Source organism: Stigmatopora argus, chromosome 19 (assembly GCF_051989625.1).
Source record: "Stigmatopora argus isolate UIUO_Sarg chromosome 19, RoL_Sarg_1.0, whole genome shotgun sequence".
Taxonomy (NCBI): Eukaryota; Metazoa; Chordata; class Actinopteri; order Syngnathiformes; family Syngnathidae; genus Stigmatopora; species Stigmatopora argus.
The window spans coordinates 12,605,156-12,631,642 of NC_135405.1; the positions used below are offsets into that span (position 1 = coordinate 12,605,156).

The window sequence follows — 26,487 nt, forward strand, 5'->3', positions numbered from 1 at the left end:
AGGGATCCACTTTACAAAAAAACCTCACACGCCCCCCCCCTCTCTGTTTGGAGAGATTAGTGTGGAGGAATTCCACAGCAGATATCGCTTACCCACTCAACTTTGCTCGCCGCCACAATTTTTACTTTGAGCGGCCGCGAGCAAAAAAAAAGAAAGAAAAAAAACAGTCCGGGTGTCTGCCGTTTTTGCCCGTGGAGTTAAATTGGCTTATCTGACGACATCTTAACCTCTAGAGGCCCCTGCCAGAATGCTTTCACACACAAAAAAAGAAATATCGATCAACACGCAAGCTCGACAAAAACAAGGCGGAAAAAACATTTGTTCTAGGTTTTCAGGTTCTAGATATTGCTATTGCTGGGTTTACTTTAAGTACAGTCAAAATAATCCGCAAAAAAATGGGCGGAACCTTATAAAAAAATATGGTTGCTGATTGGACGATGGCTCATTTTGTTACGCTGGCGAAAATATTTTTTCCTGTCAAAACAGCTTTAGCATCAAAAAAGAAACTTGGATATTGACAAAAATCATTTTTTGTTCTGTATTGTACGTATTTTTGGTTCACTTCTGCTGCCCCGCCTCTTTCCCCTGATTGGCGTGTACGCGGAAGGCCCCCAATCCGCATTAAACAACAACACGCAAAAACATTTTTTCCTGTCAAAACTCAAAACCCTTTAGTTTCTTCCTCTTCCTTCGATTAAGGAAATGAATTGAATTTCCAGGAAAACTAGACAATTACTTCCTGTTCCGCCCCTTTCTCCTGATAGGCTCAGTCTTCAGACATTTAAACCACAACAAAAACGAGCTCAATAACATTTGAATTAGCAATTAATGTACAATGAATAAAACGAATCAATCAATGAATTAATTCGAAGAAGAAGCAAAAACACATTCTAGTGACAGCGACACCTTGAGGCCACTCGGGCAATCTTACGCAAGACTTGATTAATTTACAGGTGCGCAGCTATACAATGGATGGAAAAACGTGCACAGCGCATGTTGGTGGGCGCGCACGGAGGCGTGCACGCGCGTGCGGCGTCCAGGCAAGGCATCGGTGGGAGGCCGCAGCCGTAGCCGCAGTGGCCGGGTCCCATTGTGGCTGTCAACAGCCGAGAACCGACCCCCCTCCTCCCCCCTCTCCCCGCTCGATTGGCTTACCTTATCCCCGCATAAGCAGGCGTCGTCCTCCGGTGTGCTCTCAGCGCCGATCTGCCGTTGTTTTGTTTTGTTTGTTTTTCTTTACATCCCACGAGAAGTCACCGCGTCCCCCCCGCTGCGAAGGGGCGTCCAACAAAAGACAGTTAGCCGAGTTAGCTCAATGGAGCTAACATAACTTGCGTGACGGATAACGTTGATCGGATTTTTTTTTGGCGTGTTTACTAGATATCTGCCACTAACTTTACGTGGGTAACTTTACACTCGCTCCGAACAGGCTGACACGTAACATCCCCTTTCCGAGAATGCTAGCGTTAAGTTGGATCTTTTCTTCACGCAGGCTAGCTAACAAGTCATCGGCGTCTGTTGACAAACAAGCCTGCGTGGAGGGAAGGGGGAGAAAAAAAAATCGCACACACGCCTCGAAGCCAGCGAGCCTGAACGTCAGTTAGCTTAGCCGCAGCTAGCACGCCTGGCTAAAGCAGCAGCAGCAGCAGTACCGCGAGGGAGATCCGCAAAACAAATCCTCGTCCTCTCCGTTTAAAGTCCTTCCTCCGCGGCGGTGGCGTGGATCGTGCTGGCCGGCGTGTCAGTCCCGTGCGCGGCCCACAATGCTCGGATCGAGCGATGGCCCAGTTTGCGAAGTCAAGTTGTCACTACGCTCGGCGTCCTCCGCCATTTCCAAGCTCTCTCGCTCTCTCTCTCCAACACAAACAAACAGGGTAGCGAGGACGCGCGCGCCCGTGCGTGCGTGCGTGCCGGAGTGCGTGCGCGTTCACGAGGAGGAGAGGCATGCGAAAACATTACCTGGCTAATGGAATAGTATACTGCACTTCTAAAAGACTAACGTTTTGTCTTTCACTGTAATGGCTTTACATTTTCATGTGACATTTGAGGGATGGTAATGCATTGCATTAAAATATATATTTATTAAACCTGGAGTGTTTTTTTTTTATTCAGGCACTTAGAGTAGTCTTCAAAAATGGACCCTTACCCTGAACTACAATTTTATTTACCTTTGAACTTGAGAAATAAATGGAAAAGATACACAGTTTAAAAAAATATGTTAGAGCTGCACAACAAAATATGCAATGCAAGTGTTAAATTTTGCAATATATTTGGATATTGTTACTTATATATATGGCAAAATCAGCAGGGGTTTTGTAGTCTGGTCCAGCTAATAGTAATTTGGGAGAAAACCATTATTTGGCATCATTAGTTGAACGAACAATTGTTACCAAAAACCAACAGAAAATGCATGATGTCATTTCTGTGTAATTGGAAGTAGTGGAGTGGCTAGCATATTACTCATCTAATAAATTTTAATATATTGCACAGTTCTTTGGAAGCAGAAGCAGGTAAAGGTTAAAGGTACCCAATAAATGTCATTTTAGTCATTTTAAGGTGTGGTGTTTAATTACTTAAAGTTGAAAGCAGTGATAATAACAATGACAACAATGTTGTTGTTGGTTTTTTTAACCAACTATGACTCGGAGTCCGGCTTTTCATTGTTTGAGTTAGCAGTTCAGTTTATACAAGAAAACTTGTATATGCAAAGTCTTATGACGACCACAGCGGTCACGTTTTTCCGTTAAGGGCAGTGAGTCCAGTTCATTTAAAGAGCTTGAATTTGCGCATATGCGCTTGCACCGTTTCTTTGGGGTATGGTTTAAGGGCCAGGCAGGTCGCTATGTTCTCAGGTTGCTCGATCCACAACTTGTGGGCCACGCCAGCTTGGGTCAGGCTCGCAGATAGACCCGTGAGGGCGACCTCGTCTGGAGCCTGGAAAATACAAAGTCATGGTGACTTAGTTTTAATACCTAATCTGACGTGGAAACGTGTTTAGACTTTTGTCTTGCAGCCAACACTCAGGAAATACAGTCAGTTCAGGAATTAAATGAATTCTATGACTGTTCCTGTACCAAAACGTTCACCACTCTAAGTACTAGTTTCTATGTGAAATAGAGTCAATTGAGCAAAATTGATTCAGTTGCAGACCAAAATTTAGTACTGTTACTTTGATAGTAAATACATGAACAGATATTTGAACACAATCCTGTATTGAACCTGAATACACAATAAAAATAACAATTTCACAAACCAAGACTCACTTTAAACCTGACAAAATTATGGCTTTACTTGCACTCTGCATGCAAAAATCTACACCAGCAGACAAATATAGTGACACAAAAGGCTATTTTTAAAATACCACGTTTAAATAAACGAACTTAAATCCACTATTAAGATGGAAAATGACATAAAATAACAGTGAAGATGTATTATTATTTGAATGGAGTTTGGTACGCACCCCGAGCACCACTTTGTGCATGGAATCGAGCCCGGCCAGGTAGCTCTGCGTGTCCCCGTCGGCGTAGTGGAGGTGGACGGCGGCGGTGGCGGCGTGGCACGCTTGCGTTATGACGGCTCCGAGCGGCCACGAAAGTTTGTGGACCAGGTCCGAGCGGACCACGACGTACTGGACCAGGCGGCCCGGTGTACCGGCTGCTCCCGAGGCAGCCATTTCTTTCGTAGGAGTGTTTATCTTCCGGGTCAAAAAAAGAGACTGGGTGGTTAATAACACAGCGTTGCTGCCGTCTAGCGGCAATTAAGTAGAATTACAAGTCCAAGCAGGTCAAGTTAGCGAAAGAAAAGACTAAAATCGTTTTACTACTCATTATTTAAATTTAAAAAAATAAAAATAATGCACAAAAATATGTGGATTAAGCATTAATTTGATAATAATTTTGCAAATAATATTTTTAATTCTATACATGTAATTAATAATATTTAAAAATATTTTTTTTCATAATTTCACACCAAACTTACCAAATAAGAGGCTAGAAACACCTATAAATAAATGTCACAATAATCATTTATTAAGCATACACATTATAATATAAATATAAAATGCTATTTTTGCTCTTAAAATCGGTGAGACATCATTGTATCTGTGTAGAGACAGACAAGCATACAAACAAGAGTTTTGTAGTCTACCCAAAAAGATCACCATCATCATCATCATCATCATCATCATTTTCTATCATGAGGATGGTGCCCCCTCTAAAACGGACTGAATGATCTGGCGTCTAACAGAAAAGCAGCTTTTTCATTTCTTTTTTTATTACTTCTATTATATTTGGTATTTTTTTTCGGAACGCACAGAGAAGAGCAACAAGAACCTCTAAACCAGGCACCGCCACGCACGTCTACTTCTCACTTGGAGTCCAAAAAAAATGCTGCCAATGATGAGAATGACTGGGAGAAACAAACTAAAACATCCAACCTAGAAGATGACAAATCAGAATGGTGAGCATTTAGTCCATGATTTCCCCGAACCAAAGCCTATTGAGCATTTTTATTTTCAAATTTCCTTGATATTCAATGACAATCTTTCCAAGATGCCATAAACTCAACCAAGCCTTTTTTTCTTAAACAATACAGAAAACAAATATTTTCTCTCTATATTTTTTAGTTTAAATCCAGACATTTTTTTTAAACGTTTGGCTGACATGCTGCTGAATCCTGGTGTTTTTGCGGGTGTGTGCGTGCATGTAAGTGTGTTGTCAATCAAAAGGAAAAGTATTGAGCGAACCACTCTTGCCGCTGAGCATCCGGAAAGTCGATGGCGGTGTCTTTTGTCTCAGGAGGGCTGGAGGACACACAAAAAAAAAACACAAAAATCACTCTCTTACAACTATATAAATATTTATACATATCCATTTGCATTTTGGCCTCAAAACAGTGAGGAAAAACTCTTATTTATACTGCCAGGACATTAAATATTTTAAAATGACTTGATTTTTAGATCGGCATTTACATTACGTGTAGTTTTAAATGTATTTGTACCATATTAATATTAATACATTTTAATAAATATTCTACATGATCTATATACCCTGTCTAATTATATTATTTTATGAAACTACATTTAAAAACAATAGATTTTGAATGATTATCATTGCAACCTAATAACAAACCTTTTCTATGAAGCTTGCAATCAAAATGAACGCACTATGTTGCCGATTTTTAAAAAGGACAAAGTATGTTTTTGTAATACACTGACCGTCCACGGGTAGGCGACAAACGCAACATCATCGCAATACACTGCAATGCTGTGCTGTCCTGATTTCTTAACGGTTCCACTCATCATTTTTGCATGTTTGACACTTTTCCGAGAGTTCAAAACATCCCATGGCGTGCTGCCAAGTCATAATTTAAGATGAAAGTGCATTTTTGAGAGCTTTATTAAAATTAACGACGTGATTGAATGATTCAGAAAAGAGGAAAGCGAATGGGTCTAATCTCTTAATACAGAGTGGATGGATTCTACTATACGTGACCTCATACTGTCACTATGTGTGTGTGTGTGTGTGTGTGTGTGTGTGTGTGTATGTGTGTATGTGTGTATGTGTGTATGTGTGTGTGTGTGTGTACACATTAGCAAGAGTCTTATCATATATGTTGATTTAATTTATCCTACCTTCAATAGATAGTTCCTTTCTGTTCTCTTTTTTTGATACTATATCTCATCTTTTTTTAAGATCAACTGCAATTTGTAATTCATAAATGGATCACATGACTCCGCCCACAAGTCCCGGAACAGCAGCATCACATGCAGTAGTATAAACATGCACACACATCTTTACTTCATGTGCATGCGTGTGGTCCACTGATCGCCTACACTTGACCTTAACAAGCAGGAAACTCGTAAAATGTCAATAAATATGAAAAACATTTAATGGATGAAGATGAGACAAAAGTCAACGGGAATAATACCAAAAAAGGTCAAATACAGACACAAACATGCTCATTTTTTGCATCCCAAAGCCATTCTTCGATGCCTCTTGTCACATCAAAGCAAAAAGGAAACCCCGCCCATAAATTGCAACCATCCAATCACTTCGTGGTGACCAGATTTAGTAACTATGACTTCCGTTATCTTCGGGTGGATTTAAAATCATTGAATATTTTACAGCTTTCGAAAGTGGAGCCAGGATTTATGGGAGATGCTTTGTTATTGTGTTTAAAATTCCGATATCTTGATATTTAGTTAGTTTATTCATTTCCGAATTATATATATTTTTTATTAGCAATGGCATTTGGATTTGTTCTTCTCAAACTTATTTTGACTTTAAATAATTGATTTTCCAATTTTTGAAAAAATTAATGCATCCTATTTAAAATGTTAATAGTTTTTTCTTAACGGGGGCCGCAAAATAATATTCCTTGGGCCACAATTGGCCCCGAGGCCGCCAGTTTGCAAAAAAAAATAGGGAAAAAAATAAGGAAATACAATTTTTTAAAATTTGTGCATGAAAGGATTCATTCCTTATTGCAGTTGAATTCAAGTGGGTCGCAATTCCCAGTTTTCCTGAACGCAACGTAGGGTTGGATGCGATGGGAGGGAGCGCTGACTCGACTACATCTATTTTGATGCGGATTTGAGCAATCTGATGATATTAGATCTCCGTGATTGGATGATTTTCAATTGGCCGCCGCCCACCTGAGACGTTCACTCTCTTTCGCTCACCTCGTGAATTTCTTAGGTTCGGTGGGAGGGGTCGGCGGCAGGGGAAGAGCTTTGTTGGCGTTGAGCTCGAGGTGGCGGAAGAGGAGGGGGGAGTGGGGGAGGGGGTGGAGGCGGCCGGCCTGGGCTGGGCCCGGGCCCGGGGGCGGCGGCGGCGGCGGAGGGGGCGGCGGCGGCCCCGAGCCGGCCGCCTCCGGACCCCGGAGGCCGGCGGAGCTGCCGAATCTGCTCGCCGCCGCTTTCTCATTCTTTCGCTTTTGCTACACAGAGAGAAAGGAAGGAAGGAAGGGGGATACACGGGGGGCGGGGGGACACACAAGGGGGGTTCAAAGCAAAAAATAATAATCAGGGTGAAAAAAAATTAAAATAACCAGGTCAAGAAAAAGGGAAAATGGGCTCAAGTGGGCTCCCGCCGGACTCACTCCCGACATCCAAATGGCTTGGAAAGCAAAGCGAGACGGTCGGGAAGGACGCACGGGACGCAAAGAAAAGACAAAAGCCACAGATATACACGTTCATGGTGAGCATGCGACGGGCGGGCGGGAGAGAGGGAGAATGACGTGGCCTCTCACCTTGATGAGCGGATTGATGACGCCGACGTTGGGGCTGGCGTTGAACACTTTGTTGAAGTTGCTCTCCCGGTTGACCAGCTCCAGCTGGTAGAACTTCTTGTCATCCTGGAGTGGTGGGAAGGAAACGGTGGGTAAAGGTGTCTTTGAGACAAACGGTGGCGCCCTCGTGTCTATTTTGGCCGGTCAACGGTGCCACCTGTAGCAAGCTTTTTTTTGGGGGGGGGGACTCACCACCAGTTTTTTGACCAGCGACTCCCGCTCGGACACCATTTCTTTAAGCTCGGCGATCATCTGCAGATCCTCGAGTCGGCTTTCCCTGTTCTTGAACTTCTCCTCGGTTCCTTCCAGCCTAATATGCAAAAAAAATTAAAAAGTGGAGCAGCTTATCTGTGAATCTGAAGCTTTTTTAAACAGGGTTAACTGCTGTTTTCATGACTTGATTAACTTCTAAAACTTGGGCTGGATTTTGTCGTAATTGTTGCTGTTGATGACACTTGAAAAATCCGTGTGCGGTCGATTGGTCGCCGTCTTTTGATCGCCGGTCTTTTGGTCGCCGGTCTTTTGGTCGCCGGTCTTTTGGTCGCCCGTTGTCGCAGTCGGGGCGACCAAAAGACCGCGACCAAAAGACCGGCGACAAAACAAGGTAAAACAACACAGTCTACGCATCAATAAAAGCCAACAATGGCCATGAGCGTAGAAGAGTTTGCATGTACATGCGTTGTCCCTTTAAGAAGGTACGTCAGTCAGGGTCTTAACAAGTTCTCCAACAAAAAACAATAAAAGTCCAGGAAATTTGGAGCTTTTCTTTAGCCTAATAATTAATAGGGCATTAAGTATGACTATATAGTCATTCACAGCTTGTATTTAGGGAATTTGAGCAACGATTTCAATGGTAATTATCAATAACCTTCCGGGCGACCAAAAGACCGGCGACCAAAAGACCGGCGACCAATTGACCGTGTACCGAAAAATCGTCATTTGAAAAGTTTGCCATTTAAATGTCACGGGCAGAAAAGATGGGCTTTTAAAACATCATGTCAATAATTGCAGACGAAAAGAACACACTTGATCGACTACTTGGAAGCAAAATGAAAATGTGGGTTTTGGGAGTGAGGAGGAGACGTACAGAAATTGCAGTGCCGAGATCTTATCCTTGAGGACCTCCTGCGCTTTGTTGAAGTCGGCCAGCATGTTGTGCGTCTCCCTGCTGTGGATGACGTTCAGCTCCGACACGTCGCGCTCGTGACGTTTTTGCAGCTCCTGCTCGTGAGATCTGCAAACAAATCCATCCATTTTTTTAAAAAAATCCCATTTGAGAAGCCGCCGCCATCATTAAAAGCGCTACCTGATCTGCTGGTTGGCCTCGCTGCGAATCTTGAGCACCTCCTTCCCTTTGAGCTCCAGTTCCTTGGTCAGGCTGCTGATGTTCTCGTTGAGCGTGTGGATTTGGTGATCCAGCTGGGCGATGTGCTTCTTCCTGCGGGTCACTTCCTCCTGAAGTTCCGTGGTGTGGCCCACCAACTCGCGCTCCTGACAAACGGAAAGTTCGATTAAATGGAATTTTTGGCAATCCGTACAAAAACGGGCCTCCATAGAGCATCGATACGTGAAGCTTCAATTCGATTTTCCGTTTGGCGCCACTCATTTCCGATGCAATCAAAGATGCTAATTAGAATTTCCCTTTACCGCATCTCGTCGCTCTCGAGAACCCACTTTGTTTTTTCTTCCCTTTCCGAGCCACAAAACGCTAATGAGCTCATTTCCTCTACCGTTAACACACGTCTGCTTCACCCCGACTATTTCCAACCCCGTTTCTTTTTTAACCTCTTTAAAAATAAGAAAAAGGCTTCCATTATTAATCCAATGAGGACATTAGCCAAGTGAAACGGAGTAGCTTGTCTCGCTGCGCTGAAAATAGAACTGAAAATGTCCAATTCATTCGGTAGCTCATTGTTGCCTGAATTTATATTAAACAAATATATTAAAAGCATATAAATGATGTAATGACAATAAAATATAGACATTTTCATTGGATAATTCAATAAGAAATTCAATCCAAATGAAAAAGATTTAAAAAAAAAAAAAAGGGAATAGAAAATAGTGAAAATTAATTCACAGTAGAAATTTTAAAAAATATTTTTTGGGGGAAAAAAACAAATGGAAGGACTATGAATCTTAAAAAAATACAATTTTTTTTTGATTTTGCTACTTTTTAAATCAAAACTTTAAAAAAAATGTAATTATATATATACTATTTTCCTCATTTAGTAACCCCATGTCAGCCATTGACGTTGATTCATTGGGTGCCACCCTCCCACTTCAAATGGATTGGACGCCTACTCACAATTTGCAGACGTATGATTGGACGCCTAGCATCTTCAATGCCACTAAAAGACTTCAATTTAGGCATCGAGGAGTTGACAACATTGATTAAAAGCACATTTAAATAGCAAAGAAAGCCCACTGCGATTCCCCTCGCAAAAAATAAATAAAACTGACGTGTGTTATTTGCTCATTAAAATGAAGCAAAGCCTTCTTTGCCCAGAGGCCATTTTAACCCATTTATGCAAACAGCATTTGTCCAATTAGCAGCGGCAAAACAAACACACACCTCCTCAAAAAAAATAGCATCTTTCAATATGCCGTTGGAACCCAGAATGGCGGTGTACCTGCAGGCGAGTTTTCTCCACCGTTTTTTCCAGTTCTTTCTTGACGGCCGTCACTTCCTGTTGGTGGTTTTGCCGCAGGTGCTCGATGGCCGACGCGTGGGTGTGATTGAGCTCCGAGCGTAAAGATGCTGAAAAGAATTATTGAAATATTCTTTACTTTCATGCCACTAAAGGGATGTAAATAACAGAATTTATGACAATTGGATGCTGTATTGATCGTTACGATATTCGGAGATGACGCCATTTTCAGCTAAAACAAAAATAAAAGTCATTAAAGCAAGGAAAAAAAATGTCGGTTGTTAGTCCTTGAGCCTAAATGTTTGATTTTAATTGTATGGAAATGAGAACAATTTTTAAAAAATACAAGAAAAATAAGATTATTATTTTTTTTACATAATGTTCTTATTACTTCTTCAAGTATTTGAATTTATGAGATTAAAAAAAGCATTTGAACGCATTGAAACGACTCATCTAACATTGATTTTTGTCATTTTGGAAAATTAATTGACTGAAAATGAACTTTGACATTTTTTGGGCGGAGTAAAACTGCCTATTCAAAAGATCCCAATTGAAATTTAGCATTTCCATCAATTTTATAAACAGACCAAAAATATAATTATAATAATGGAGTATCTTTTTAAACCTGTTAGACATGAAAAAGTTCAAATTTTTCATCACTTGTGTATAGTTGTCCTGGCATATTTAAAGTGTGGGAAATGTACACACACACTTTTTGACACACTACTCGCTTTACACTGGGATTTACAACGATACCAAAAACACACACACGGCAAACAGAAAGCGGAGTGCGAGATAATAAAGGAATATGGTTGGCGAGACGGATGGCTTCGTTGTTCTGGTGTCAGGAGCTCCAAGGTTAATGGAGGAACATTCATCAGGGCTGTCAGCGCCCACTTGGCAATCTGGAATGTTCCATTTGGGTGGCCCGACTTCCAGAGTGATTGAAGCGGTACAGCTTTCAATTTTTGGGGGGAAGCGAATGAAGTTTTGGCGGCGATAGCCAACGATGGCATAAATGGATGGATTTGTGAAGAGAAACGCGGCGTTACCTAGCATGGCTTTGCCCTCGTCTTCCAACTCGAAGCGCAGCGTCTGCAATTCCTGCTCCGACTGCTGCTTGAGGGTCTCCACGCTGTGCCGGTGGGCTTCCCGCAGCGACTGCAACTCGGCGTGGTGGTGCAGGCGCAGTCGCTCTTCCAGTTCCTGCAACGGCAAGCCAACGTCTCATTGCGGGAATCTTCACGGAAACTCAAAACGACTCATTTACGATGTTTATTTTAGGGGAAAGCAAAAAAAAAAGTCCCTAAACTTTCGAGAACATTCATTTATATGTCAATTCTGTATGCAAAAACGTATGCAAAACGTCAATTGATTATGTACATACATTTGCAAACTGTCAAAAGTAAGCATATTAGCGAAATTAGCTGCCCATTTAGCATCGCAATGTACATACAGTAACTAGCACGTGACTCGTATCTGTTCGCGTAGCATTTAGCATTGCTAATCAGTAAAATATTCACATAAGAATGAGTGTATAACCCCTACAATAATATTAAAAACTTGTAGAAATCCATTTTTTTATTGAAAATTGCCTTTTTTGAATCGGATTTTCTCATTTTGGCGTTTTTATAGATTATAGAGATATCAAAGCGTTTAGCAGGCATGCAAAGCTAAAGGTGTTAGCGTCAGGATGACGGAGAACAACCCCGTGGCAAACATTCTCCACCCGGGCGCTTGGTCATAAAGAAGAAGTGATTTAAAGAGCGCCGGAAGATTCTTACTCAGCACTCTGCGGCATAACGATCAGCTCGACTGCCTTCTATTCACTCGTAAATGATGGCTGCGCTGTTTTCTTTTTTTTTTTTTTATATACAGTAAAGGCGAAGAGGCTTCACATTGTGCCTTTCATTAGGCCAAACGATCCCCGTCTGAAATGAGTGAGACGCGAGACGATAACAACGGGATGGAGATTATTCGCACTGTTACGTGGCCCCGCCCCCTTTTTAAATCGGTCTCCAGGCTGGATTTACAACATTGCGGATGTTGCACAAATCCAGAACATGAAAAAAAAACACAAAGCATTTTTTAAGTGCGCAATTAGAAGGCAATACAAGCGATTATGATGAGTAATGATGAATTTTTTAAAAATGTTTTATGGGTGAGTTCTTATTACGGTTTTTGTGAGGGTTTTATAAACCTGGCGGCTCGTTTGCGCGTCAGATTGAAGTGAAAGCTTGAACTTTGTCAACATTTTATAATGTATATTACCATATATAATATGCATGGGACTTTTATTATGATTGACTAATTATCGTAGATTTCATGAGTTACAAAATGTACGCATTTTTAAAGGTGTTCCAATCATGTATGGGCAATATTCATCATTTTGTGTTTTAGTTTGTCCACTAAATAAATCAGAAAGTTAGTCTAGTTTTAAAATTTAACTCTATTTAATTTCTACAATAACTTAAGGAATGTTTACCTTTTATTAGGAATATTTATTTTGCTACGTTTGTGTAATAATAGCCATTGCTGAACGGATTTAAGCAAAATAAAATGCTCGTATTAAAAGGTATACACGCACAAATACCTATTTTTTGAGAGTACATTTTTTTTCGAATGTAGAATTCTGGCACAAAATGTTTCATAACAGCAACAGTTAATTCGCTGGAAAAGATTTATTCTAAGAGTTTAACCTTTAGCGTGTTTTTTAAAAAAAGCACTCAAGTGCTAATCACCAGCAATTTGGAAGTCCTCGCTTCATTTCTTGCCCGGCAACACCCGCGTTTCTCCACGCGATCTTTGCAACGCAATTCCGCTTAACGATGATCAACCGAGTCGAGCAATTTGCTGTTTGTGTTTGTGCAAATGAGAGATAGGTCGTGGGAGGAAAGAAGAAAGAAAATGTTTTTTTTAGCCCGCTATGACGTTAGCGCCCATGACTCACGGCGTATTTTTACTCCGGGAGACGATGGATAAAAGAACGGAAGCCGTTAGACGTCGTGACGCCCGTCGACGCGAAAGGGGCCGCTTTGGATTGGCCGGCGTACCTTGATGTCGCGTTGGCGCGCGTGCTCGATGTCCTGCAGGGCGCAGCACTGAGCCTCGTGCAGTCGCTGGTGTCGGCGCTGGTGCTCCGTCTGCAGCTCGTCCAGTTGCGAGCGCAGGTGCTCGCGTTCCTGGCTGAACTGTTGCTGAAGTTGCTGCAGGGACGATTGTGACTGTGACAGCTGCATCTCCAGACTCTGCTTCAGCAACGAGATCTGTCCAAAAAAATTAAAAAAATGCTTGAAAAATGAACATTTCTGGATGAAAATACAGAAAAGCTAACATTAGCTTGCGATGATCCATTTGTATGATTCTCACAGTCTCGGGCAAACCATTTTCAATGATGATTCCTTCATTTTCTCAACCGTTTATCCTCACAAAGGCTGTGGGGGGTGCCGGAGCCTATCCCTGCCAACTATGGGACTAGGGCACAATGTGACAGACAACCAATCAATCATAATTAGGGTCATTTTACAAAATGATTTTTGAACTAAAAATACAGAAAAAATTGATTTAAAAATTTACAATTATTGATTTAAAAGGGGGAAAATCAGGAAATTTAATATACATCTATACTCTTCGTTTTAATTTGATCCTAAAACAGAAAGTCGGCACTCATCATTTACTTCCCTGGGCCACACAAAATGATGCGGCGGGCCAGATTTGGCCCCCGGGCCGCCACTTTGACACATGTGATTTAGAGTGTTCAACTAGCCTAGCATGCGTGTTTTGGGCATGTGGGAGGAAACCGGAGCACCCGGAGAAAACCCACGCAAGCCCGGGGAGAACATGCAAACTACACACACACGGAGGACCGACCTGGGATCGAACCAACGACCCCAGAACTGCTGACGAAAAGGAGTTTGACACTCGACTTGAGATAATAAAGCTTTCCCATTTCAAAATCCTGTCATGGATAATCGCGGACGGACATTAAGTGGCGCTGTGAGTCAGTCTGACCGAGACGAGAAGGAAGCTCATCGCTCGTCCTTTTTCGCCTCTCCTCCTTTATTCCTCCGTATTGATTTTGTCGCCGGGCGCAGATTAAATCTGCCCGACAGGCCGGCAAATTGCAGCGGTCAAGGTACTCTTTTAAAGCAAACTGCAGTTAAAGCTCATCTATTTAAAATAAATGAATAAAGTTCCTTCTACGGGGGAGCGCTGGCCAAATTTCATTGTAAAAAAAGAAAAGAGGGAGACAATTTCACGTTCCGTCACGCCATCTGCGACGAGCGACCGACTCTCTCGAGTCTAGAACCCAAAGAGCCCGAGGCGTACCTGTTCCAGCAGGTCGTCCACTTTCCTCTGCCAGCTGTCCCGGGCGTTGACCATCTCCTGCTCTTTGCTTTGAGCCAGTTGGCCCAGCGCCGCCGCTTTGTCCGCCTCGTGATCCTCACGCAGTTCTTCCCGCAATTTCTTGCATTCCTGCCTGCAACAAGACAGAAACGCGAGAGCGGGAAATTCAGGACAAATCAATCGTGGAGATGGGCTTGACCATCCATCCGTGTTAAAAACTCAACCAACGTACATATCTGACTCATTTAAAAATCGTGGATTTGATGTTGTCCATCTATCTAGATGCCATATTGTAAGATAAGCTGACAAAGTCGCTTTGCAATTGCTTGTTCGTATTCAGTTTGTGTGAGTTATAAAAATATCATTGTCATAGAGACTTTGCCCTGCAGATGTTTGACGAGAAGCTCAAATACTGATTAATCAAACTTTGCCCTGCAGATGTCTGAACGTATCAGTCCAAAGTCCTGCCAAAAATTGCCTGTTTTTTACATCTATATAGACTCACCCACTGTTGCAAGGAACAGACTGTGCATCCACAACTGTTAGAGCTCTCTCCCCATTCTGCAGTCTGGTAATAAACATATTTCCTTTAAATTGGTCTCACTCTTTCTGTGCCTGCTCCTGAAGATGTTTTACAGACCCAACACATATTTCTCTGTCCATCCATATGTCCATCTGTCCATCAATCCATATTTTCTCTGTCCATTCACCTGACCCACAATCATATTTTTTTTAATTTAATCTCATTTCTCTTCATTTTCCAGCATGCCCATTGTCTCAATGTGTCTGCAAATAATAGCAAAGTGTGTGCGTAGTTTTGGCGCACACTCACAAGTGTGTGTGTGTGTGTGTGTATTTGTGTGTATGTTCGCTTGACTCTGACATTTGCCACCTCTCAAAATGACAAACTAAAGTGCTTTGGGTTTTTTTGTGCCCTGAAAAAGCCATTTACCAGCTGCTGTTTTTTTTACACGCCCGAATAAACACAGCGCAGTTGAAGTATTAACTGGAATCCGAACATCGAGTTCCTCATCGGAACCCGCCCACTTGTCTACTGGTGTCTTACCGGAGGGTCTCGGTCCACTTGAGTTCCAACTCCAAAGCCATCTTATCCATCTTATGCTTCTCTTCTTCTTTGGTGATGATGATTTTGGCTTCGTGCTGGCGCGTCTGGACCTCCAGCTCCCCCTGAAATGTCGACGAACCGAGTCAGGCGGATGCCGTTCCCCCCAAGGGGCGTCGAAGGCCCCGCGGCGGCTTACCTGTAGGGCGGTAAGCAGGTTGCTGGTCTCCCTCAGTCGCCCCCTGGTGGCGTCGAGCTCCTCCAGAAGTTTGTCTTGCGCTTCCTTCATGGTGGCTATCTGAGTCTCGGCCACGCCCATGTCCTTCTCACCCTGCTGCACTTGCTCCTGCAGACGGCCAACCTGAAACAAGCAAGCGAAAGGTGGGAAGGTTGTCCAAAACAATATAACCCCGACTAGAATTCCTAATCTGAATGCATAACCTCAGTCTGCAGTCCTTGTGGACTTCCTGTGTGTGGCTCCAGTTTTTTTTAACTAGGTCTACAATGTCTTCTGTGTCTGTCTTGCTACTGCAACAAAGGAAATTTCTCGAATACGAGATGAAATAAAATTCTAATCTAATCTAATACCGAGATTTAAACCCTGAATACGGTTTTAACCCTTTAATGACCATGCATTTTGACTGCAAATTCTGAAAAATGATACGACATGAAAATAAAAATTCATTTATAAGAAAATACGAAGGAGGACACCGGTGGCGCCACACCTCTTGGTCGGCAGCCGCCAGTTTGGAGCTCATTTGGTCCCTCAAGTGATGGAGCTGCTGCAGTAAGACGCTTCTCTGCTCCTCCAACGTGAGGCGCTCTCGCTCAAACTGCTGCTCCAGCTCCTGCGCGCACAAAAACAACAACAACAAACACCAGAAATTCACGCTGAGTTCTAATTTTACGCTCGTCTTTCAATACATTTGTGTTGAATTTTAAATGAAGCTCAGGCTAAAAACTTGTTTGTAACAACAACCCTGATTGGAAGCCTAATTTGCAACCATAGCTACTTGGAATAAATACTATATACATAGCGCAATTTATTGTCATGGAGTAAATTTAATACTCACAAAAAAATAGGACTACGAGAACAAAGTCATAATTTTAAAATGGTAAAAATACTACGAGAAAAAACATGGCGTGAAGTCATACGTTGGAATATTACGAGGAAAAAGGTCATAATATTACATTTTTCTTTTGATAAGACGTAAAAATACGAAACAATTAGATTTGTTTCCTGACTACTTACTAAATACTGACTGATTTTGTGATATAATTTTTGCTGCCGTAATTTTGCGTGACTTGAGCTTAAAATGTAAATAACGTGACAAGAGCATAAAGAGGCTATACTGTACATACGCCGCCGATTATGGAGTTATGTGGAACACAAGCAGCTTAAAAGCAGAAGCATAAATAAGTCACTTTAATGCATGTTAGCGACACGCTCAAGTAACTTCAAATATTCATTCTTTAACTACACGCACGCACTTTAGCACTTTATCAGGTAGCTAATGATGTTATTCACAGTATCTACATTAAATAGCTCATCCGATGGTGTTCACCAATGAATAAAGGCATGATTATCAAGCTTACGGGATCATTTTGTAATATGAAATTAAAAAACAGCAGATTAAATTTGAGGGTCATGGCATCAAAGAAAAGCAATTTGGGGATAACTTGACAAGGGATTAGCTTAACATAGATTTGCAGGCTAAGTGATATGATGAAAGGGTCAAAGGTGACAAATATTGTGGATGCTTTGAATTTGGTGGTGTTTAGGGAACAGTGCTGACTTACCGCTAACATTCTATTTTTGTCCTTCTCCGCCCCGCTAAGCGCGTTGTCCAGGGCCACCCGGTGCTTCTTGGCCACGTCGTCCAGCGCCCTGGCTTGGTTCTCCTTGCTTTGGCTGCTCTCTTCCTCGTAGCGAGCGTGGAGGCCGCTCATGTCCATTTCGTGCGACGCCTTCTCCTCGCGTAGCGTCTGCCAAAAACACACATACACACGCCAGTTGGGCCATATGCTGCGTCACTCTGCCATATTGACGGCGATTACTAATGAGCCAACTGGGATTCGGATGGCGTTTTTTTCCCCCCGCTTCGTCCTTCCTCAACGACTTTTTGGCTTCGCCGAGCAGTTGGTGTGGCTTCTAAGGCGTGTCGAGAAATTCAAAGGACTATACGAATGCCGTTTTACGTTTAGAAAATGGAAATCTGGCCGTTTTAACCATTTCATAGTTAGCCCACCCAAAACAATGCATCACTTGTTTTTTGCAATTCTGGTTGTGACATCAGAACCAGAATTGCAAAACAACGCAACACTTGTTTTTTAGAATTCTGGTTGTGACATCACAACCAGAATTGCAAAACAACGCATCACTTGTTTTTTGCAATTCTGGTTGTGACATCACAACCAGAATTGACGATTATTTCTAGCTTTTTAGTTCCGCACGAGCTAGCTAGTGCATTGAAAGAACGCTCACATTGCAACGACGAGAATAGCATGCTAGCAGACTCCTTCAGAAAGACTTATTGGAGAGTCGATTATCGGCAGGTGGTCAAAGGTCACAGTAACCAACCCTCACGCGCCAAGTGACAGCACTTGATTTTTTTTTTTTTTTTTGCTGTCCAATCTGAAATAATTCTCATCCAAAAGCTGATCTGGAAAAATGTGGTATCCACCCCCGTGTGCGCACGCTTCTTCCAGCGATGGAACCCTCTCGGAGGACACGGCAAATGTCAGCACCGAAGAGACGACAAAAGCGACACGAAGCCGCCGCCGCGCTTGACATTTAGCGACGGGGGACGCGCCGAGGGCCCTCCAGGCGACCTTTCCCGAAAAAAAGAGAGCTATTTTTCCTCCAGACTGGCCAATATCGACGCGCGGTTGCCTTCAAGTTGTAGCTTGGGACCCGGCGGCTTCGAGCTAACCTTTTGTAGCGACAGCAGCTGCTGCTTGTGTCGGTCTTCTAGCGCTCGAGTCTGGCCGTGGAGCGCCTCCCGTTCCTCCTCCAGCCGCATCACCTTGTCCTTCAGACGACTCCGCTCGTTGTCCAAGTCGCGGACCGCCGCCTCCTGAGTCATCTGGGTGGCCTGCAGGCTGCTGATCTGACCTGAGAGCGGTCGGCGAAGCGTTACTTAGCCGCCGGTGGGCCGACACCCGCGTTGCGTGGGCGTCTGGTCTTACTGGCTTTGAGGAGGATCTCGGTGGCCTGCTGCTGGACCCGATCCCGGGCCGCCTCCAGCTCGCACTCGGCCTCCTTTTGACGGATCTCCACGATCTCGGAATTCTGCGTCACCTCGTCCAGCTGCTTGCTCAGTTCCTGAGGAAGCCACCGTACCGTAATCGTAAAACCGCTGAATGCGCGCGCTTGAAAAACGCCTACGCCGAACAAAAATCATGTGCTAGTGCTGTCGGAGTTAAGACTTGAACTTTTAGGGATTAGTACATTTGAAAGGAAACTACGACAGCAGTATGAACATACTGAATCTACAGTTTCTAATATAATATACAGTGCTTTTCTACTTAAAACTCTCAGTTTCAACTGTGAGGATTAAGTTGAATGTTTAGGTTTGACTGCACTGAATACATAGCATAGCATTTTCCCTACCGCTGAGTGCTAAAATAAAAAAAGTATTCTGTATTTACTGGTAATATATGTCATCTAAGTGTACATATAATATATTGTAGTTAAAGCTTTAACTCTGGAGATGAAGTTAAAGCCTTTACTTTGACTATGTACATACTGATATATGCTGTATATATAAATACAATACATCAGTGCATACTACTAATTGTAATTATTTTTTAATTTTTTTAAAGTAGGCAATTTTAAAATTATATTGGATGTATTTTTTTCACATGGCAAAATGTGTGCCTATCACCCTTTAAAATTAGTCCAGCATTATTTTGAATTAATTACTGAAAAATAATGTGTGTGTGTTTTTTTCAGAGATCGAATATCGTTTTTTTCCTCACCTTGACGGCATTTTCCGAGGCGGCCAACGAGGCCTGCAGCTTGTGCGACCGATCACGGTGTTCGCGGGCCTCCTCGCTCACGCGCGCCAGCTCGGTCCGGAGTTTGCCCAGCGTCTTCTGGAGCGCCGCCTCCTGCGTTTGAAACTCGCGGCGCAACTCGGCCTCGGTTCGCTTCCACGCCAGGAGGTTGTCGGCCGTCAGCTGCTGCGTTCGCTTCATGGCCTCCAGCTCGCGTTCGTAGAAGGCCTGAGCCTAGAAGCGAGCGGACGCCGTCATTACCATAACCGAGCGGACGCCGTGATTACCATCCTGCAAGCCATACCTTGCTGAGTTTGGCCTCATATTCATCCACCAATCTTTTCTTGTCCTGCTTGAGTTCTTCCACTCGCTCCGTCAGCGAGTCCACCTTCAAAATAATAAAGATCACGGATCAGATCTTGAGTTCTTTTTAAAAGTTGGGCATCTCGGTGGTACCTCGGCTTTGTGTAGCTGTCCGAGCTTCTCCTGGTCTTTGCTATAGTTGGCGTTGTGGCTCTGGTGGCTTCGTAGGAGCTCCTGAACCTCCTGACGGTGTTGGCCTTTTAGCTCCTCCAGCGCCACCTTCTTCTCCTGCTCGAACTGCGTCTGCGCTTGGCTGAAGGTGCGCAGCTTCTCCTCGAAGGAGCGCCGCATCTCCTCCACCTCACGCGACATGGACACCACCCGTTGCGTGTGCTGGAAAGGAAGTTGACTTCTTAAGTGATGAGTTAGCTTGACAAACTATTATCGGTAATCGTATTGGTGACTTCCAAGATGGCTCCGCATGCGACCGTAAAAAAAGCAGCACTTTTCGCCCTTCTCAAGATATCCAATAGTGTGGCGTCCAATCATTTTACAGTCTTCCCTCGATTATCGCAACTTCACTTATCGCAAATTCACATTTTTTTTCTGCTATTAATTATTTATTTATTCATTTTTAAAGTTCAGAAAAATGAGAAAATTCATGCTAAAACTCGTAGGCAGAAACCACTAGGATTCAGCACTGTTAAAAAAGTACTTATAATAGAGGTGACCATACTTTGCTATTTTTCAATTATCGCGGCCATGTTTGCTCTACATTAACTGCGATATTCGAGGGATTACTGTACTGTTGTTCAGGACTAGTAGACATCCCGTCCATTTGAAGCATGACGAATGGACCGTCCCACTTCAACTGGCTTGGACGTCTACCGGCCAATGGGTTGGTAGAGTCCGCAAATGTGACGAATGGCTACCTGCGCCTCCGTGCACAACTGCAGGTCTTCCACCCTCTGCCGATAGTTGTCGAACTCAGCCAAGGCTTGCCTCTTCATCCTCTCGTGAAGGTCCATGGACTCCTCCAAGGACTGGATGCGTCTCTTCAGGTCCAGTTCATCGCTGATTTTGCTCTTGTACTGGACCAAAAGGAGTAAAAAAAAACAAAGATAAAAAAAAACATGGCGGTGCAGGGGTCAAGAAGGGGAAGGGGAAGTAAAAGTTACTTGTAAAATCTTCTCCCGGGTCTCGGAGAGGATCTGTTGGACCTCCTCCTCGTGAGCCTCCTTCAGGGTGGCGATGGCCGCTTCGTGCTCGTCGTTCTTGGTGTTCAACGCGTAGATCACCTGAACGAGGACAAACGTTGATTTGAGATGGTTGGAAAATGCAGGACGGTTTTGGTTTATTTTGTTGGGTTTCATCAAATATGAGGAGAAAAATATGCATCGCTTTTGAAATAAATAAATAAAAATACATGCAGAATTTTTGGGGGGTATTTTGGTTTTTATTAGATTTTTTAAATTATTATTATTATTTCATTTTATTTTTTTCCCGGCGCCGTAAAGATGAGATCGAATCTAAAGATGCTTCGAGTTTTTTGGTCATTTGACAGCCCATTTGAATATTTGAAGCGACGTCCGCTCGCGAATATTTTTAGAACCGAGTGGGAAGACGATAATTACCTGCGGCACGGGCAGGTAAGGCGGGGCTCGATGCTTTCCCTGTCGCGCGCCAGGTTTCCATGGCAACTGCATACAGTCGCCTACGTGAGGAGGCGTTTTTAACACGTTGACTGTCATTGAGGCGGCGATAGGCGTTTCATCTTGACAAATACATTTTGGGGTTATTTTGTACAGTTGCCGTCCGAGTCAGCTGAAGTTCTGGCCCAATTTCCAATCACATCACCCCATTGGGCACACCCCTAATTTGTTTTTTGCACCCTTTAGCCCATTCATTGTCACTGGCTACTACTACACCACCACCACCACCACCACCAACAACAACAACCACCACTACTACTACCACTACTACTACTCCTACTACTACTCCTACTACTACTCCTACTACTACTACTGCTACTCCTACTACTACTACTGCTACTCCTACTACTACTGCTACTCCTACTACTACTGCTACTCCTACTAGTACACCAACAACAAAAACCACCACTACTACTACAACCACCATCACTACTACTACTCCTCCTCCTACTACTCCTACTAGTACACCAACAACAAAAACCACCACTACTACTACTACAACCACCACCACTACTACTACTACCACCACCACCACTACTACTACTACTACAACCACCACCACTACTACTACTACTACTACTACAACACCAACAACAACCACTGCCACCACTACTACAACCAATAAGACTTATACTACTACTACTACTACTACTACAACAACACCAACAACAACCACTGCCACCACTACTACAACCAAAAAGACTACTACTACTACTACTACTACTAATACAACCACTACTATTACTACAACACTTTTGGTTTGACCCAAACTGGGAAGGCCTGCATTGAGTATCACGTTTCACTGCCAGGAGTCACGGATGGCAGAACCCCGTCAAACGGTCTGGGACGTCTATCCTTGCCAAAGACAGCCAATAAGTTACTACATCAAAAGAAAATACATTCGACTAAGACGATCCTCTAAAAACGGGCCCAAATTTTCCACAGGGTCGGGGACAACCCCGGTATCTGGCGTCTCCGTCGGACTCTCTTTGCTCGTAGCACCGAGCATATGGCGACGTGCGCGACGGATGTGTGTTTCAGGCCTTTTTTTTTATTTTCCTTTTTCCGCCCGAGCGGCCGATTCCGCCGCTGCTGCGGCTCGCTATGCAAAATCAGGTCAGATGAGTCACCAGCAGCGTGCCGCTCAAAGCTACAAGTCTCTAATCCACCCTCGGCCTGATGTCACCGCCTCCCTCTTATGCACGGATTGTCAATTTTATCAGTACACCTGTCAAGACACAAATTCCAAGTTGGATATCGAACCCTCATCCTAGCAAAGCAATTTTTTCCCCGAGCCACGTCATACGAATTTACGTTTTTATTCCAGGGACCGCGATCAAATGACAGCCTTTCCGCCAGTCGATAAATTGTTTATTTTGCAGATTGTCGATGGCTTTTTTTCGGGTGAGATCACAGATTGCTCTAAAACAGCCTCGTAACAGACTGTCAGAACACAAAAGCGGCTTCCATTAGCGCTGCCATCCGTTGGAATTGGCGCGCCGTCGCCTGCAGCCTCGCCGTTTTGTGGGTCATCATATGCTAGATTCTATCAGTCATCCGCCAGACACTGAAAAATCGGAATAGTGTTAGGTCGCGGTACGTTATTTTTTGAACCTACGGGCGTCCAATCCGCTTTGACTGGGAGGGTTGGCGAGGATCTTTCGGCGATGGCTGTCATGAGTTATTTTACTGCAGCGCTTTGATTCTGTCTTTTGAGAGCGTCTGTCTCGCGGCGAGCGGAACGCTTCTTTCTTTTTGCTTTTTTTTTTCCCCGGTGGGATAGTTGCCATGGAAACTGCCGCGCTTTTGTTGTCGCACGGTCTACTTTAACGAACTCGCAACGCTAAGAAAACGCAACATACAAGTACAAGTATTCCAAATTCAGGGTGATTAAGACAAGTCATTTATCAATGTTACATGCATTTCATTTTTTATCATATTTTATACTTTTTTTTTTAAATTACAGACAATGTTTTTGACCGAAAATATTTGCAATGTACACAAAAGCATTCTAAATTCAAGAATATTTAAAATTAAGAGTTTTAAGCTAAGCAATGATGATTTTGACCCAAAAAGTCGCAAAAAAATGTCATTATAAACATGCATATATTCTTTATCCTCTGCAAAAATTGGACGTTACTGGGTCAAATATGGCAAATATGCGAAACTGTTCATTATTTTTTTCTTGCTAACTTTGTGACTATCCTGAATATCAAATTAATTTTAATATACAAGAAAGCTAAGTATATTTAACATGTATATATTAAAAAAGGTGGAAAATAATTGCAGTGAAGCGCGTCAATTTAAAAAACGATGCCTTCCGAGTGGCCTCGTTTGACAAGCGCGCCATACTGTTGCGAGCATGCTGTGGCTGATGAGCGACTGATGTGATTAATGTCGTGGCTAACGACCTCGCGCACGGCTCCCAGACGGACGCAGCCTCCCGACAAAACGTTTTCACCTCCAGGCAGCTGTCATCTCTTTCTCTGAATCGACGGTACGCAAGCACACAACTTCCATTTCGAATGACTCGAAAGCAGGGGTGTCAAAATTGGGTTGGCGGGCCACGTTGACGCCAACGAGATCTCACGTGGGTTTATTTTAGGCTAAAAAAGTTAGCTTGGTTGCACTGAAAGATCCTTTAGGGTACTTGCGGTTAATTTTGCATCATTTCCTATTGATTTTAAGGGACTTTCCTGTTTATTTACCGATTTCTGCGGATTTTGGGGCATTTTCAGGTCAGTTTTTGTTGGCTTTCGGGCAATTTGAGGTCTCTTCTGAACTCATTGGCTGCCATTGAAGGTGCCGTTTTCCTGGCAGGGGGCGAATACAATCTATATTCTATATTCCCAAACATCTAGTTTTGTGGTAATGAAAGTATTTAAATCTATACGTACAGTAGGCCGGATCGGAGCCCCCTACAGGGCCACTTCCAGCCCACCGCCTGCAGGTTGGACACCACCGCTCAATTGGCGTGCGTGTTCATCTGCTCTTTAATACATATCCAGCACACTTTAGTGATAAATCTTAGCCATGGTGCGTTCAAATGCAATTTTTTTCTGGTTCACGGGAGAGCGGAATGGAGAGATGACCAATTGAAAATGAGAATTTTAATCGGAACTGTCACAACTATGCAGCGGTGAGGTCAAATATGCGCATTCCTGGGCAGTGAGGGGGAAAAAAAGGCCTGGGAATATTTGGCTGCGTCTTCTTACCTTGGTCAGCTGGGCGATCTTCTTGCTCATCTTCAGGTGAAGGTCTTGGGTATATTCCATGGTCAGGCCAGACTGGAAGGAGGACGTGGTGGACGTGGACGCCGTGGACGACGTTGACGAGGAGGATGGAGGATATTTCCCCTGACCGGCGGGGCAGTAATACTGCTGCCAAGCCGACCCGGTCGCCATCTTCACGAGGATGCTTGATGGAGCTTCAACGATTCAAAAGGAACATTTGAGAAATGACATCGATCGATGGAAATCCACGACGCGGCAAGCTGTTTAAAACGTGTCCCATTTTTGCTTCACCGGGTAAAGTGACGTGCAGCATTTTTCATTTTTTTTTTAAGCTCCGCAGATGTTAGCGGTTCGCATCGGGAACGAGGCCGCGCTAGGCGCTCCGACGGGCGGCTACGGCCGGCTTCACCTGCCGCCGACGTGCAGCGGAAGTCGGACTGCAAGTCTGGCTACTCCTGGCTGCTCCCCCCCTCCCCGGTCGGTCACCTTGGAGCCCAAATGAGGAGCCGTCGCGCCGGATTGGTCCTCTCCTCCGAGCTCCGCCACTACATGGAGGTGCGCCGTCGTGCGCGTGCGCGAGACGGGAGGCGAGCGTGTCGATGGACGGATGGATAGATGGATGGATGGATGCACCGACGGATGGATGGATGGACGGAATGAGGGACACGAAGCCCCCCAGCTAGCCTCAGCTCAGCCAGCGCTCGGCTGCTGCTTTCCTGTTGCCATGGATCACCTCAACAGTCCACGTGGCCTTCACGGACACTGCGAAAAGTAGAGATGCGTTCACAGACCCACAAAACATCTACGTACACGAAAGCAACAAATATGAGGGATGATTTTTTTTTATAATGGTGAGCAAAACACAATGGAACCTAAAAAAGAGCAAAAATTGGACTATAGATTAAATCATTTTTGCATTTGGACTCATTTTTAGATATTTAAGATTTCACATGAGGTTCATGTACATTGTCTATACATATATAGTAGTTTTAAAAATGGAATACATCAAATATATTTAAAAAATATTTTTTATGAATATTTTCCTATATATAGTATATGTTATTTAGAAGTTATTTCAACTTGTTGAATCTTTGTTTTATATTTGGTCAAGCCTGTATTAAAATAATGTTAAATATATTTTTGGGTTTTTAAAAAGTTTTAATTATTATTTAAGATGGTCAAAAATTGCAAAAAGGACAAAGTGTAGCCCGTCTTTTGCAAAACAGGTTAGTTTTCTATGCAATGCTATGTTTGCTAATGCTAATGCTAACAAAACTGTGATTAGCATCAATAAGTCATTGGTTAAATACTATCCTTGATTCCAAAAAGGTCTAGTGGACAAGTAAAATAGGTTTTGGCTCTAAATGAAATATTTAATCTAGGCAGTAAGTGCGTTTGTCAGGCAGACAAAAGTTATGTAAGCATGTTGAAAGATGACAGATGACAAAGAAAAAAAAACTCTTGAGATTTTGGAAGCGACAACATGAAACACTCAACTTTAAGAGGAAAAAAGTCACTAAAAAAAACAAAAAATTGCCATCTGCTATGTCATTTTGATGCCAACATGGAGACCAAATGCACTAAAGTTAGCAAGTAAACTAGCACACATGCTTTAAACTAAATACCTAAGGTTCATTTAAAAGTCATAATACGAATTTGCAACTATAATCCACGTTTAACGCACCAATTTGCAATTTTAATCTAAAATAATCCATCATTTAATACTTTAAAAGCGTTTTTTAAAAAAAAAACAATGCACCTTAGGGAACATACATTTTCCGTCTGAAGTCCTTTGCTGTCCTCTGGTGGTGATACGATACCATTACACAACAAGAAGACCAAGAACCTGTGAGCCACAAAATCTGCAAAATGAAAAAAATAATCCACAAGTA

At 43.2% G+C, this 26,487-nt stretch overlaps 2 protein-coding genes across 8 annotated transcripts; both read right to left on the bottom strand.

Moving 5' to 3' along the window:
* Positions 1 to 2,446: 2,446 nt before the first annotated feature.
* ptrhd1 (peptidyl-tRNA hydrolase domain containing 1) lies at positions 2,447 to 3,902 on the bottom strand. Its single transcript, XM_077586457.1, has 2 exons — positions 3,461 to 3,902; positions 2,447 to 2,934 (listed from the first exon to the last, which is right to left on the bottom strand). Exons 1-2 carry the CDS (start codon positions 3,671 to 3,673, stop codon positions 2,764 to 2,766), a joined length of 384 nt encoding a protein of 127 aa, XP_077442583.1. The 5' UTR covers positions 3,674 to 3,902; the 3' UTR covers positions 2,447 to 2,763.
* A 104-nt stretch (positions 3,903 to 4,006) lies between these two features.
* fam184ab (family with sequence similarity 184 member Ab) lies at positions 4,007 to 26,469 on the bottom strand. Of its 7 annotated transcripts, none has more exons than XM_077586450.1 (24): positions 26,355 to 26,451; positions 25,082 to 25,357; positions 24,578 to 24,789; positions 20,827 to 20,948; positions 20,583 to 20,745; positions 19,804 to 20,043; positions 19,652 to 19,735; positions 19,330 to 19,581; positions 18,538 to 18,673; positions 18,282 to 18,463; positions 17,149 to 17,334; positions 16,074 to 16,196; positions 15,548 to 15,709; positions 15,352 to 15,473; positions 14,268 to 14,418; positions 12,992 to 13,204; positions 10,991 to 11,144; positions 9,921 to 10,048; positions 8,597 to 8,781; positions 8,378 to 8,524; positions 7,483 to 7,600; positions 7,252 to 7,356; positions 6,683 to 6,939; positions 4,007 to 4,801 (listed from the first exon to the last, which is right to left on the bottom strand). In XM_077586450.1, exons 3-24 carry the CDS (start codon positions 24,764 to 24,766, stop codon positions 4,720 to 4,722), a joined length of 3,501 nt encoding a protein of 1,166 aa, XP_077442576.1. In that variant the 5' UTR covers positions 24,767 to 24,789; positions 25,082 to 25,357; positions 26,355 to 26,451; the 3' UTR covers positions 4,007 to 4,719. The 7 variants fall into 7 exon arrangements, with proteins under 7 accessions (XP_077442576.1, XP_077442575.1, XP_077442574.1 ...); XM_077586449.1 differs by having other exon boundaries at positions 25,005 to 25,357; XM_077586448.1 differs by having other exon boundaries at positions 24,578 to 25,357; positions 26,369 to 26,469.
* Between the last annotated feature and the right edge of the window lie 18 nt (positions 26,470 to 26,487).